At 38.5% G+C, this 15,520-nt stretch overlaps 1 protein-coding gene across 2 annotated transcripts in view; it reads left to right on the top strand.

Annotated features, from left to right (window-relative positions):
- Positions 1-15,520, top strand: part of dnajc17 (DnaJ (Hsp40) homolog, subfamily C, member 17) — a 115,009-nt gene that overhangs the window by 29,052 nt on the left and 70,437 nt on the right. For both annotated transcript variants that reach the window (XM_073927038.1, NM_200246.2), the window contains 4 exon segments: positions 1,889-1,976; positions 4,184-4,260; positions 4,966-5,065; positions 9,346-9,395. In XM_073927038.1, coding sequence (XP_073783139.1) covers positions 1,889-1,976; positions 4,184-4,260; positions 4,966-5,065; positions 9,346-9,395 — 315 coding nt within the window.

Below are 15,520 nucleotides of genomic sequence, written 5' to 3'. Positions count from 1 at the left end.
TACACGCTATTATCTCATGACCGTGACGCAGCTTCAAAAATTCGTTTCAAACCGGAAGTAGGAATTTGCTTTAAATAACGGAAAAACAACCAATTTACACTTTTTAGTGAAATATAGGTGTCCTAATAGTGTTTATAGCAGTGTGGGACACATATACAACTGTCAACAGCTCAACACATGTGTTCTGGTGTTTCGTGACCCTTTAAGAACATCAACCTACCATTTTTAACTTTTAAAAGCACATTTTAACTTAAATGTTGACGTTTTTAGTTTGTTTCTTTTTTTACAAGCACAGTACAGTGTTAACATACAGACTATTTATAATGTTTAAAATGGCTGACAATAATCAATATTCTTAATAATAGAAACTATTCTGCCACATTTGAGAACTGCAGAGATGTAGCTGCTGTACTGGGTTTACTACGCTACTGTATTACTCATTATTGTGGTACTTGGAGAGACAATTTTTTTCTGAGGTGGTACTTGATGAAAAAAGTTTGAGAACCACTGAATTAAAGAATTTAATTATAATAGGAAGTATCTGCATATTCAGTTGTTTTTGGCTTATTTTAAGGCATGTTTTGTTCTATTTTCATTCAGTTAGTCATCTAAAGCAGTGGTCCCCAACCTTTTTCTAACTGTGGACCGGTCAACGCTTGACAATTTTACTGCGGACCCGGGGGTTGAAATAATAATAATAATAATAAACGTGAATCCACTGTGTACTCATATGGATCTTCATTAGCACATTGCTCCAACATTACAATGCTATTATAACATTAGGAAGTAATAACTTTATTAATACATTGCTCCAACAATATAACATATTATAACATCAAAAACTTTTCCCAGAGACGGGTTGCGGCTGGAAGGGCATCCGCTGCGTAAAAACTTGCTGGATAAGTTGGCGGTTCATTCCGCTGTGGCGACCCCAGATTAATAAAGGGACTAAGCCGACAAGAAAATGAATGAATAAACATCAAAAACTGTCCGTAACGCTAAATCAATGGGAGCCCTGAGCTTGTTTCTTTGCAAACGAGATGGTCCCATCTGGGTGTAATGGCAGAAGGAAGATTGCTGGAAAGAGCGCGTGCACGTCTAGAACATGCTGACGTGAGACGTCTGCTTTAGCCAATCAGAACAGTCAGACGCATTCACGTCCGCGCGGTTTATGAGAATAAAAGCCTTTGAATATTTTTCCAGACACATTCAGCTGCTAGAAGTTAGTCAGATAACATTCATATGTTAATCTTAATGCCAACTGTGTAAAAAATTATCGATAAGATGCTTATGATAAGCCGTTGTTTGTTTACCTTCAAGCTTTGCGTGTGCCCGTAAAACAGCCTGTGAGCGCCAGCACACACACATATCATGTACATCTCGACATGCGAAAGTGTTTCTGCAATGACTTTAATCCAGAACACCGGCAGAGTTGTTGTCTCTAACGCTGTTTTAAGGCTGTCGTCATTTGCGATCTCCAGCAGTTGGTCTTCTTCTTGCTGGATTCAGCTGGTTTGTTGACAAATGGCTCACGCATTCATTCCTTGGCCGTTTGGTCATTTGAGGTTGGGAAGTAGCGCTCAAACTCCTTTAACAGCGAAGACTGGTGATCGTGCACCAGCTTGGTGAGGGCGCAAGCTCAGTCTCACAAAAAATCCCTGTTAATGTTTGAAACATGTCCAATATGTCTCTGTTCATGCGCCGTCCCCACAAATCCAGTTTGGCTTTAAATGCAGCTACTTTATCTGCCAACTTAAAGATAATTAATTCTTGTGCGGCCCGGTACTGATTGATGCACGGACCGCTACCGGTCCGCGGTTCAGGGGTTGGGGACCACTGATCTGGAGGAAACTCATGTTCATTTGATGATTTGTTTTTATTCGTTCAGGCTGCATACGACAAAGTCCGAGCGGCAAAAAAGCAAGCGGAGGAGAGAAACAGAAATCTTGATGACAAGAGGAAGAAGATTAAACTCGGTAAGTTGTTTATTTTATGCTCAATTACACGGTTTCTAGACCAGATATCTAAAACTTCTTAAATGAAGAAGCCTTTTGCAGACAAGTAAACATTTGACTTGTTTTAGAAAAAAAGTAAGCTAAAATTAAGCATTTTTCTCTTTTAAACAAGCTAAATTATAATGACAACTTGGTTTTTGTATTAATTTTAGGGTATTTGCTGGGGTCTTTAAAATGTCTTCAATTAAAAAACTACATTTCAGACCGGTGTCATTTTAAATGGGTCTTAAATTTCCTGTCAACACACTAACAATTCATCTCAATAAAACCTTTAAATTTTTAATTATTATATAAGTTTTTATTGCAATTCACAACGTCTGTTAGACTTTTTTACAGCAACTTTTTCAAACAGAACTTTGTCCAAACTACGCCTCACAACTAAACATAAGCGAGAAGTGACATAGAAACAAGGTCGAGTTGTATATGTTTTGTAATTAACTACATAATGAGAAAGAAGCCTTCATTGGGGTCGAACATGTACTTATTTTGCTCACCTGGCTTTTTGAACGTTTGCAACTTTTTTTCTATTTTGAGCCAGTTGTACAGTATTGCTCAGATGACTCGTCAGACTGACACTCATTTTTATAAATTTTCGTAGTTTTTCCCTCCGTTTCTTGGGTCCAAATAAAATGAAAATGAGCACTTTTACCTTCTCCCCCAACCTCCTGCTGGCCTGCAGGTACCCTTACCGGTTCATGCTGCTCTCTCATTGGCTGTAGGTGATCGCCAATGTTATTTTTAACCAGAAGACATTCACACAGCATTAAGGGTGTCACGATTTCAAAATCGATTGAAATTCATGCTCAATTTCGATTATCGAATCAAAAAATGCAATCGTCGATGCTGCCACACCCCCATGTCATGTCAGCTTGGCTTGCCAAGCGGAAAAAAACAGGCTTGTTGAAGAGCTTGTTGAACTGCAGACGCAGGAGACCCGTAGACAGAACTTAAACCCTTTCATCTTTCAATGAAGTCGGCGGTGTGAAAGTATTTTGGATTTCCAGTGAGTTACGCCACATTCACACGGGCTTCAGCGTCAACGGGCTAAAACGATCGTCATAGAATTCAGTCAGCAATAGGCCACTGTCTAGCTGGTGTATTTGCATACAACGATCTGATTGGCTGACGCTTCCCTCGGCGCTTGAAAAGTTGAGCTAGTCCCAACTTCTGCAGCGAGCAACGTCTCTGAAGCGGCGCTGACGGATCCACAATGCAGTTAGGCAACGCATGACGTCACCCATTCAAAGTGAATGGGAAGCGTTGACGCTGACGCCCCATGTTCGTGTTGTCGAAAAAAAAAAAACAGTTTGCAAGCTCTGCTATGTATTAGGGTTGGGCCGATAGACAACACCGGCATCGCGATCCTCCGCCCCGCCCCGCCCCCGTTGCAAATCCGCTCGCGAAAAATACACACTCAGGCCCTGTTTACATTAATATGTCGTAGTTTTTAAATGGCATTTTATAACGATAACGATACACATCCACACTGGCGTTTTGCATTTCTGAGCAGCCCTCCTTCCTCACTACCGCTGAACACGCACATCACGTGACCACACACAGAGACGCACACGCATTGTCGTGCGCTCGAGACAGCAGGTCTAGGCAGTCAGCGGGTCAGTAGACTGCTTCAATCTTTCACTTTCACACTTGTACTTGGTAGTTTTAGCGAACACCTCAGATACTGTTGGCTGGTTCCTGTTGGTTGTGCAACTTTTTATAACGACGCCATTATAAGGACACAGATCATATTCTATTCACGAGTCCCGCGGAAAAAGTGATTGACAGGTGGCAATTATATGTGTAACTTACCTTTATTCATTTACTGTATGATTTGTTTATGATTTTGTTTAATTTTTCTTTTTTAAATCACAATCGAATCGAACCGTGACTTTAGAATCGAAAATGTGATCGAATCGAAGATTTGGAGGATCGTGACACCCTTACACAGCATGCTTTGAATCACCGACAGATCCAGATATTTGGCATGCCAAATATCTCACAGGCATCGGCGATTCTCTCAGATGGCGTCCCTGATAGTTCACACTGTTTGATTGTCACTCGAGTGAACGAGCACCGATTTGCCTGTGAACTCATTTGATTTTGAGTTGTTTTTTGCTGTTTATTATGTTAATCGATTTAAATGTCATGATATTGTGTGTGTTCTGCAGACTTGGAGGCACGTGAACGGCGGGCAGAGAATGTAAAAGCAGAAGAAGTTAAAATCACACGTACATTAGAAGAAGAGGTGAGAGCTGCGGAAAAAATTCCCACAGTATTTCCTATCATATTTTTCTTCTGGAGAAAGTCTTATTTTTTTTATTTCGGCTAGAATAAAAGCAGTTTTTAATTAATAATAAGTCATTTTAAGGTCAATATTATTCGCCCCCTTAAGCAATATTTGTTTTGGATTGTCTTCAGAACAAACCAGTTATACAATGACTTGCCTAATTTCCTTAACTTTACCCTAATTAACCTAGTTTGGCCTTTAAATGTCACTTTAAGCTGTATAGAAGTGTCTTAAAGAATATCTAGTCAAATATTATGTGTCATCATGGCAAAGAGAAGAGAAATCAGTTATTAGAAATGAGTTATTAAAGCTATTATGTTTAGAAATGTGTTGGCAAAATCTGCTCTCCATTAAACAGAAATTGGGGGAAAATATACTGGGGGGCGAACAATTCAGGAGGGCTTATAATTCTGCTTTCAACTGTGTAACCTATTATGTGCACACTCATGCAATGTTAGTTCAGTGAGCGGCCTGTAGGGGTCAGTGTTTGGCGTGTGTGTCTGACTGATGGATTACTGTAGGTCAGACTGGATAAAGCAGGACATTCTACAGCACTACTCTTTGTTTATGCTTATAATAATTATAGGAATGTGCGTGTGCATGTGTGTGTGTGTGTGTGTGTGTGTGTGTGTGTGCATATGTGTGTGTGTGTGTGTGTTGTAGATTGCCAGACTGAGAGAAGAGGGTTCAAGAGAACTACAGGAGCAGCAAAGACTCATACGAGAGCAGATCGAGAGAGAGAGAGACGCTCATACACACACAGGTGAAGAAATGCACACATAACGCACATATGATGAACACAGATATATCACACTCACAGATACACATGATGGATACACACAAAGAATATCACAACGACGAACACGGCAAGTATAAAAGCCTCGTCCGCTCGGTGAGGTGCGCGATGCAACACCCTGAATCCAGCTTCAGGGTGTACTCACTAGGAATGGTTGTCATGAACCACGAAGAAACTATGGTGACCGGGAAGTGCAAAACAACATTACAAAGTGTGAAACACTTTTACAAAGCTCAAGACAAATTTACATTTTAAAAAACATTTTTACTTATCATCAGACACAGTTTCATAGGAAAAACTATTTCACCAAGGACAAAACAAATTTACATTTTAGAAAAAAATGTACAAGACGCAAAACACTTTTACAAATCCTGAAACAAATTTACAATTACAGATTCCCTACGGAAAGGGAATGTACCACACACCGGAAGTGACGTCAATGTACCACACCGGGAGTGACACGGGGAAAATTTGTTGTTGTTGCTGGTGAGTGCGGTAAATTCGTGCTGTGGAGTACATGGTGTAAACAAGGTTTATGGTGACCGAACATGGTCAGCGGTCGAGGGTTGTTTTGCAGCAAACACATGAGCAGCTTAAAGCCTGAGTTATACTTCTGCGTCAAGTGACCGGCGTAACCCACGGCGCAGGCAATGCGCGTGGCTGTGCATTTATACTTCTGCTGCTGTCTCTGTCGGTCTGCATTAACACTTCCGAATCGCTAGTTGGCAGTGAGGTGTAAATGTTCCTCTGTGTCGAGTTTCTTCTCTGCTGTTTTGCTTTTTCTGAACACTTCCTGAATGTACAAGTGGCTCAAACTCGCTCATTTTGAGGCAGGAACCGGCGGACGTGCAACAACTTTAACTATGAGGTAAACACAAAACAAAACTTTCCATCCGGAGCTCCTTCACGGGACTCCACACTTGTAAACAATCGCTCGCGCCATTCGCGCGGCTCTCGGTCTCGCCCAGACTCGTCAGCGCTACCAAGCCGACCAATCACAGAGCTTACGCTACGCGTCGTTGCGACGTGTAGTTAAATTTTTTGAGAGGTGCACGTCAGTGACGGCGATGGCCACGGCGAAGGGCTATGCGTCAGCGCCGTAGCATACGCCAGCGTTTGACGCAGAAGTATAAATCAGCCTTAACGCAGTTTTGCTTTACGTGTGGTCGGTGTTTAGAGTTTATAAAGGATGCGGAGCAGACCGAAACACCAGACATACTGCATCAATGTGTTCAATATTTTAACGAGGGCCACTCTTACGCTGTATTCGTGGACGTAATGTCCAGTCTACACGGTGTAAACCTCTGCTTGAGGACTCTTAACAGTAAACTAAATGAAGCCGGTGTTATGGTTTAACTGGTGTCTGTGTTAACTGAGGCCCTTTTCAGATGTAAACTATTCACGTTTGCAGATTGGCAGATTCCTCACTTTTTCACAGCAACAAACCCGAATAAAGATTCTTAATACTTGGTGTCAGTGTACACATTATTGATTTTAATATCTGTGTAGCAGAACAGTGTAAACCAAAATTAATGTAAAGAAATGATTTTAAATGACATGTCATCAACGGGATTCGAACCCAAGCCAAAAGGTTCTGCGTATGTAACAATCGACCTATTTAACTGAGCTACTCGGGTCTACAGGTTAGGGCGGTTTTGATATCTTTATCAGTGACATGTGCCGTGCTTTGATTGTTTTTACACACTCTCACGCCGACATTTTCTCAGATAGCTCTAATATGTTTTTATCGCAGTTGGTCAAACCATGATTTTTATAGTTGTAGACTCGTGAAATCCTGTCTACAAAGTCACACGAGCTGGATATTATTGATATTTTCCAGTGTGTGTGGTACATTGACGTCACTTCCGGTGTGTGGTACATGCCCTTTCCGTAGGGAATCTGTAATTGTAAATTTGTTTCGGGATTTGTAAAAGTGTTTTGCGTCTTGTACATTTTTTTCTAAAATGTAAATTTGTTTTGTCCTTGGTAAAATAGTTTTTCCTATGAAACTGTGTCTGATGATAAGTAAAAATGTTTTTCAAAATGTACATTTGTCTCGAGCTTTGTAAAAGTGTTTCACACTTTGTAATGTTGTTTTGCACTTCCCGGTCACCGTAAGAAACACTTGAGAGAGAAACTGATGATGAGGTGCAGATCTGCTGAATGACGGAGGACTGACTGACTGTAATATTGCATAAAACATTAGTGAAGAATGCATCCAATCCAATTCCATCCAATGAGAATCAAAAGAGAAGGAAATCAACACCTCCTGCCAAACATGCACAGATGTTGCTAAGGGAAGTGTAGTTTGATGCACTGTTCTCCACTGTAGTGTTTGTTCTTCTCTTGATTGATTGATCCATTTAGATCAGCCTACTCTCTCTTATGGCTCGTTTCCACTGAATGGTACGATACGATACGGTCCGGTTCGGGTCGGTACGGGTCACCTTTATAAGGCTTGCATTTCCATTACCAAGGGTACCCTTTTGGTACTACAGTAAAGCTGTACGGGTCACTGATTGGATCCAAGACCAGCGACGAGATGATCCCGAGGTTTCCATATCCGGGACCAGGCCATATCCTGAGCTGCTGCTGCGCTGATGGTCGTGGAAGTGGAGAACATAAGTCTGATTCCAGCGACGCTCCAGGGACAGACGAGTCTTCGCTGAAGTCATCTTACAGCCCATCGCGGTGACTGAAGCTCTGCACAAGACTTTTGGCCAGTGGAGAAATTAAAATGGTCGTGCCCAACTGAGTCTGGTTCTCTCAAGGTTTTTTTTCTTCACTCCCATCAGGTGAAGTTTTTTTCCCTCTCCGCTGTCGCCACTGGCTCGCATGGTTCAGGATTGGTAGAGCTACGCATCGATGAATTTGCTCTTCAGTGTTTGAACTCTCAGTAATGATTAAATCACACTGAACTGAGCTAAACTGAACTGAACTGAACTTAAACACTAAAAAATGAACTACACTGATCCAGTTACTATGACCATTTATGTGAAGCTGCTATGACACAATCTACATTGTAAAAGCGCTATACAAATAAAGCTGAATTGAATTGAATTGAAGTTTACATATCATATGAGAAGCACCTCTCACAACACAGATGCTGTATACACATAAATACTGTAGAAATGTTCATTACTAACCTTTCTATGAACATGATTTGATTATAACTGCAGATCAATGACAGTGCACAATCTATAATTATATGAAATAAATACATAAATGCAACATATATGAACACATACCGCCCCTTACAGTCTTCGATATATTATTAATTACAGAAAAACTACACACAGCAGACATTTAGTGCTTATTTGGGTACAAAAACATCATGCAACCTAGTCCACAGTCAGAGCAAACCTCTCATCTGTGTCTGTAATCTTTACCAGCACATGTAACCTCTGTTAGAGAGTCACTCCATCATTCCCAGTTCAGAATAGTCCAGAAGGTGATGATAAATATGGCAGTTTGTTCATGATTCAGGTTGCTAAAACAATTTGCTCCTGAGTTTTGTTGGGCTTCTCCTTTGTTCGTGCTTCACTCTCGCGTTTGTCCTTTTCTTTCTGAATGTGTCACTCTCGCGTTTGTCAGTGTCTGACAGGATCGGGTTTCAAAAGCAGGTCAATAATAAAGCGCACGTTATTATCATCAGCTCAAGAAGTTTGTTATTACGGATATAGACGCACACGCGAGCGCAAGCAAGAAAGTGAAACCGAGACTGGCTCAGTAAAAAAACTACAGGGCACAGGGTAAATCTGCTCTTCTTTTTGGCTTTGTGGCTGTTCATCAAAGCCGGAGCACACTTTCATCATCGATGATTCGCCTGTTCGGTTTAACAGAAGAGAAGTGCTCTCGCTCAGCACAGCGGACATTGCTTTAGTTATGTTGTTGTGTATTGTGTTAAGTGGTTTGATATGCAGTGACACACTGTCAAATCTTTTGCTGATCAGATCCTGCACTTTTGACGCTCATAAAGTCCTCATGCTGCAGGTGTGAGCAGTTTTGCTGAAGGTGCAGCTGATGGTCAGCAGGGGGCTTGTATCTTTAATGAACTATGACAGTTTGCGTTCATTGAAAAGTAAGAATGATTAATAAATCCATATGAAACAGTGACGTCACGTCTTCAGTTTCACGCTCGGGTGCACTTTGCAAGAGTTTGTGTGATTTCTGATAGATTAACAGCATGTGTTTTGACTCCTGGGCTGATCTTCTAACTCATTTTTCTTCTTTCTTCATCTTCACAGACTCATCTGCAGTGCAGCAGGGCGGCAACAACGTGACACCAAAACTGAAGGTGTGTGTGTGTGCATGTGCAATAGAAATGATGCAGTCTTGGATTTTTACTTGTTTTATGTGATGTGTGTAAATATTCTAGATTACTTGTATAGGTTCATTAATATATTATACAATATATTTAATATTAATTGATGGTCTGATTATTGAATATATATTGATTATCGCAACCTAAATGCAATTGATCATAATAAAATCAAGACGTCATGAATTATGCACTACTTGTCTCTAATAAATAAATTCATATATAAATAAATAAATACTTATATACAGTGGGGGAAATAAGTAATGAACACGTCACTATTTTTCTCAGAAAACACATTTCTAAAGGTGCCATTGACTTGAAAATGTTATCAGATGTTGGAAACCACCAAAGGAATCCATATATGTAAAGAAAACAAAATTAATTAGAACAAATGAAGTTTAATAAAATAAAATGTAATAAAATGAAATGACACAGGGAAAAATATTGAACAGATGAAGAAAGGGAGGTGTATTTTAGCAGGGAAAGCCCAGACAGCAGCTGAAATCTCTCAGTAGTTCTTCAGCAAGCCCCTCTGCCCTTCCTCAGAGTAAATATACATCAGCTGCTTCAGTCCAACATCTTCATTAGCAGGAGGATGAAGATGAAACCAGGGTGGACATTTCAGTAAGACAATGATCCAAAACACAGCCCAGGAGACTCTCAGATGCTTTCAGAGAAAGAAAATCAAGCTGTAGAATGGCCCAGCCAATCACCTGATCCAAATCCAATAGAGAATACAGAATAAAGCTCAGATTTGATAGACGAGAGCCACAGAAGCATCAAGATTTTGACACTTGCTTGAAGTCTTTGAGAAACTCACACCTGAGCAATGCATGTGGCTTCATTCTCCATATAAGAGGAGTCTTAAAGCTGCAGCACCAGAAAAGACGTTAAATTGAAGAATTAAACACATTTCAGTTGTTCAGTACTTCCTCCTTTTCCTCCTTTATCTTTATGACTTGCCTATTTACCCTAGTGAAGCCTTTAAATGTCACTTTAAGCTGAATACTAGTGTCTTGAAGAATATCTAGTCTAATATTATTTACTGTCATCATGGCAAAGAGAAAATAAATCAGTTATTAGAGATGAGCTATTAAAACTAGGTTGTTTAGAAATGTGTTCATCTCTCTGTTTAAAAGCACTTGGGAAACATTTTGTACGAATTAAATTTTATATACATCATTTATTTGTTTGTTTGTTTGTTTGTTTGCCTCCATCAATCAGTAATACAGAGTTTCCCAAATATTTCACAGTTAATTTTCATATACGCTAAATATTACTTGTATTATTCACTGAGATTTTAGTATTTCAGAATTTTAACTATATTTTGGCATGTTCACATTTCCACAACAATTTGTTAATAGTGACATGACAAACAGGTAAACACTTCAAACATTTATTACAATTATATTCAGTTGTTTTAAATTAATATAAATGTTTTTTGACATTCAAATAATTTAATTTAGTATTAAAATATACAGTTGAAGTCAGAATTATTAGCCCTCCTGAATTATTAGCCCTGCAAAGAGATTCACAACAGCTGTTAGACATCTCTACAGCAAAATCTCCAAACTCAGTTTCCTAATGAGGGAAAGAAAACTAAAAACAATTACCTGATTCCCCGTGATAATACCGGGCCTATAGAAAATTATTTTGTGTTTAACGCTGTATAAGTCTAAAATTTCATTCTTTATGGTCTTAAAAGGGTCTTAAAAGGTCTTAAATTTGATTTGATGAAACCTGCAGAAACCCTGATAACGAGGGTTTGTTCTGTAGACTATCAAAACTAAATAAAGCTTAAAGTGGCTAAATATTATGTGCTTAAAATGGTTTTAAAAAAATTTAAACTTTCTTTATTCTAGCTTAAATAAAACAAATAAGACTTTCTCCAGAAGAAAAAATATCATTGGACATGCTGTGGAAATTTCCTTGCTCTCTTAAACATCATTTGGGAAATATTTGAAAAAGGATAAAAAAATTCAACCGTATATATTATGTTTATTTTAAAGGTGTTATAAAAATATTTATCAATTATAATAATCTTTTTCCTCAAATTAATGCATTAATACATTTTTACAACATGGTTTATTTACATCATAGTTATTTTTGATTAGCTCACAGTTCACTCCTGCACCTGCAGATCTTTTAAAGCTCTCTCTGGGAGTCTATAGTTATCATGTCCATCAGTGATTTAATTTCCTGAAAGCAGGAATCAGATGAAGCAGCCTCTCCTACAGATTGAATCAGTTACTAATATAAATACACTTCACATCTATATCCAGCTTACTAATGCACATCAGTCCTCTCAGGACCCTCTAACTGGATGACACTTAATTCTCCACAATGCACGTTCACTCTGTTCAATTCTGTCCTTCAGCGTCATCGTATCATCCAGAGACGCATAACCATGTCAAACTAACAGAGCTGTGTTTCTTTTGGAAACCTTAGTCAGTTTTCTGCATTAAAGTATGACTTGGATGTTTTAAAATGTGTTTATGTATTTAAAGAGCAGGTCATATGGGTGTCAGAACAATACTATAGTTTAATGTAAACAGTCTGCACAGTTGTTTATCAAAAAAATTGCATGATAAAGATCAGGGATGGCCAAACGTTTTCGTAAAAATGTCCAAAAACCAAATATCATTATGAGCCGTATATTGCTATATTATATATAAAATATTACACTAAAGTTGCCATGGGTAATTTCCTAATTTATTTGATAATATTTAATATAAATAAACTAGTACTATCAATCGATTAAACAAAATTAACTAATTAATTGCACTTTAAAAAAAAACTAATCGCATTTAAAAGACTGAAACTTGTAATTTTGGCTATTTGAGTGTAAAATGAATGTAAACGCCAGACAAATACTATTTAAATTTAAAATATAACTCATTATTGGAATTTTTGTTTAACTTGTAACACAGATTTCTTCATGTAAACACCATACCCACAATAAACCATCAAGATCCTGGCTTGACAGCCATATTTATTACAGAAATTAAAACACAGGCATGTTAATGACATTTGAATTTCAAAACAATCAATGCCAATAAAGAAAACATTGATTTCCATGTTGGATTCTAAGTGGACTGCAAAAAAATGCCAAAATAAAGGAATTGCAGATATGGAAAACTATAATAATAATAATAATAATAATAATAATAATAATAAAGTAGTAAAATCTGTGCATGCCCTTGAATAGGTTTACCAACTCCCATTCTTTAAAAGCACAAAAGCCATATAAAGGAAATAACGAGAGTCGACAAATTAAAAAACTACATTTTTTTTATTTATTATTAAAATAAAATTATAATCCACACTGGAAATGTGGGTGCCTGTGTGTTTTGAGGGAGCCTAATAAATAATGAACATAACAAACACTGCCTGCTGACGCACACAGTTAATGTTGATTAATAAAATAAAAATAAATAATAAAAGCAATGTGTCAGAGACCCTTAAAAAACATGTTTAACTCAACAATGAAACATCAAACGATGCTAACAGCTTTTACATTGTCAATCAAATGAACTTAAACAATTAAAAAATGCAACAAATATTTGTTTGGGCAGAACTACAAAACTAAATGTAAAAGAAAAAGTTGCTTAAGTTGCACACTAGTTTGATCATGTATAAATATCATTATATTAACCATATTGTATAAATATTATTGTCACTATAAGCCTACATCATGTTGGCGATCAAAAACGCAATGTCATGATATCTCATGCGCTTGTCTTCTGACCGAGTGCATCTTAAAATACATGACTGACACTCCTCAGAGCTTGAGAAGCAGACATTCTCTATCATTTGTAATAAAGACTTGCAGGTTAAGGAAACAGCATAGGAAGTTGCCGCGGCTGTGGTGCAGATTAAAAGTTAAAAAAAAGTATATGTATATGGACAGATAGGTAACTAGATAGAATAGACAGGGATATATTGATCTGTGCTCCGCTGCAGAGTTCAGACGCAAAAACCTCTCCCGCGGCGCGGAACCACGCGTCAGAAAGAGGTGTGACTCTCGGCTATTTTGATAAATACACAACTACGTTACACAGATCCCAACATGGAAGTTTGTGATTGGGTCAGTCCAATGTCAATAAAGAAAAGAACCAATGGGCTGCAGATTATGTCACACAGCTGGTCTGTCCGGAAAAGAAACATCTTACTTTCAGAGCGGGACAGCTCACAGCACCGTCAATCACTGAGGCAGAAAGACAGGACAGTCTGCTGAGTGTTTTATGGGCCGATCAGATCATAAGCAGATGATCAGCCCGGCCCAAAAAGTACGCCGAAACAGCGGGAAACTGCCCGGCGTGTGCCCCTGGCCACAACAGGAAAAAAAAAAAACAACTGCGTTAATTGCGTAAATTTTTTTTAACGCGTTAATTATTTCAAATTAATCGCATGCGTTAACGCGTTCATTTTGACAGCGCTAAAATAAACATTACTTAACTTATGCAGTATAACTCTAAAATTTAACTTATTGCAATAAAAACATAAGAGTGAACAGTGGAGTCCAATGCTGAATACACTAGTCAAGCAGAATCTGCCTTTGCCTTGATTTGCTCAACAAAGTCTCTGCGTTGTCGTCTGTCCATCAGGTGTGTACATTTACACTAAATCATTTACAATATTTAATTGAAACATGGGCGTCACGATGGCGCAGTGGGTAGCACAATCGCCTCACAGTAAGAAGGTCGCTGGTTCTAGCTTCGGCTGGGTCAGTTGGCGTTTCTGTGTGGAGTTTGCATGTTCTCCCCGTGTTAGCGTGGGTTTCCTCCGGATGCTCCGGTTCCCCCTACAATTTCAAAGATATGCGGTACAGGTGAAATGGGTGGGGTAAATTGACCATAGTGTATGGGTGTTTCCCAGTGATGGGTTGCTGCTGGAAGGGCATCAGCTGCGCAAAACATATGCTGGATTAGTTGGCGGTTCATTCCGCTGTGGCGACCACAGAATAATAAAGGGACTAACCCAAAAAGAAAATGAATGAATGAATGAAAACGTTTCATTTCAATTAACTTTTAACAATAAAACAACCCCCAAAAAAGATTACATTCGGTTTGAAAAGACAATTGAAAGACCAAAGATGGCATGGCGGGCCAAATCATAGCTTACAGTGGTCCAACTTTAGCCCGCGGACCCTAGGTTGGGCATCTCTGCTAAAGATATTGGGTCCCATTCACGCTTTTTGTAGTGTTCATAATTATTCACATTGTTACTCCCCGTCTAGGGGTAAGGATGTAACATGAAAGGGAAGAATACACACACAATGCTGCTTAAGAAAATATGTAAAGATTTTATTTTCACAATGATTTTCCCAAACAAAATTTTATTTTTTTTTTTCAACTTCAGGAGCTGACCAGGCCGAAACAATAAACAAAACAATCTAAATTTAAATCCCCTCTAAATTCCCTATTTTCAGCAAAAAGAAAGAAAATAAAATACACTTTCTTACCTTACTCCCTTGTCCCACAAAAACAATTAATTAAAAAAGGTACAAAAGGAAATGCTGTCAAGCTCCGTACTTACTATGTACAAATATTCACAATCAGCAAATAAATCCAAAAAGGGGCAAAACAGCAGAGTAGTCATTTAACAGGCAGAGGTCAGATTTTCAACATTAACAAAGCAAGAACTAAAGCACTAAATACTTTCACAGATCTTTCTCAAACACTTAGACAAACTCCAATTCAACAAATCTAACAAACAAGCACACGCTTTCTTGCTATACCCATAAACACACCACTACCAACCACAAGTGAGCTCAAACAGCTTAACAGGAAGTGACAGAGGAAGAATTTATAGGCAGCCAGGAGTCAGCTGACTAGGCAGGGTGTGACATTAATTGGAGCAGGGGCAGGACCAAACACAGGAGTAAGCAGCTGCTTCCTGCAGAGAGACACAGAACACTTCCCAAAAATAAAAAAGCAGAATTAATACATAAAGGGACATAACAACATTATTCTATTCTGTTCTGTTCTATTCTATTCTATTCTATTCTATTCTATTCTATTCTATTCTATTCTATTCTATTCTGTTCTGTTCTGTTCTGTTCTGTTCTATTCTATTCTGTTCTATTCTGTTCTATTCTG

Source organism: Danio rerio, chromosome 17, assembly GCF_049306965.1.
Source record: "Danio rerio strain Tuebingen ecotype United States chromosome 17, GRCz12tu, whole genome shotgun sequence".
Classification (NCBI taxonomy): Eukaryota; Metazoa; Chordata; class Actinopteri; order Cypriniformes; family Danionidae; genus Danio; species Danio rerio.
The sequence above is the reverse complement of the archived record's forward strand: the minus strand, read 5'-3'. Positions and strand labels throughout refer to the sequence as shown.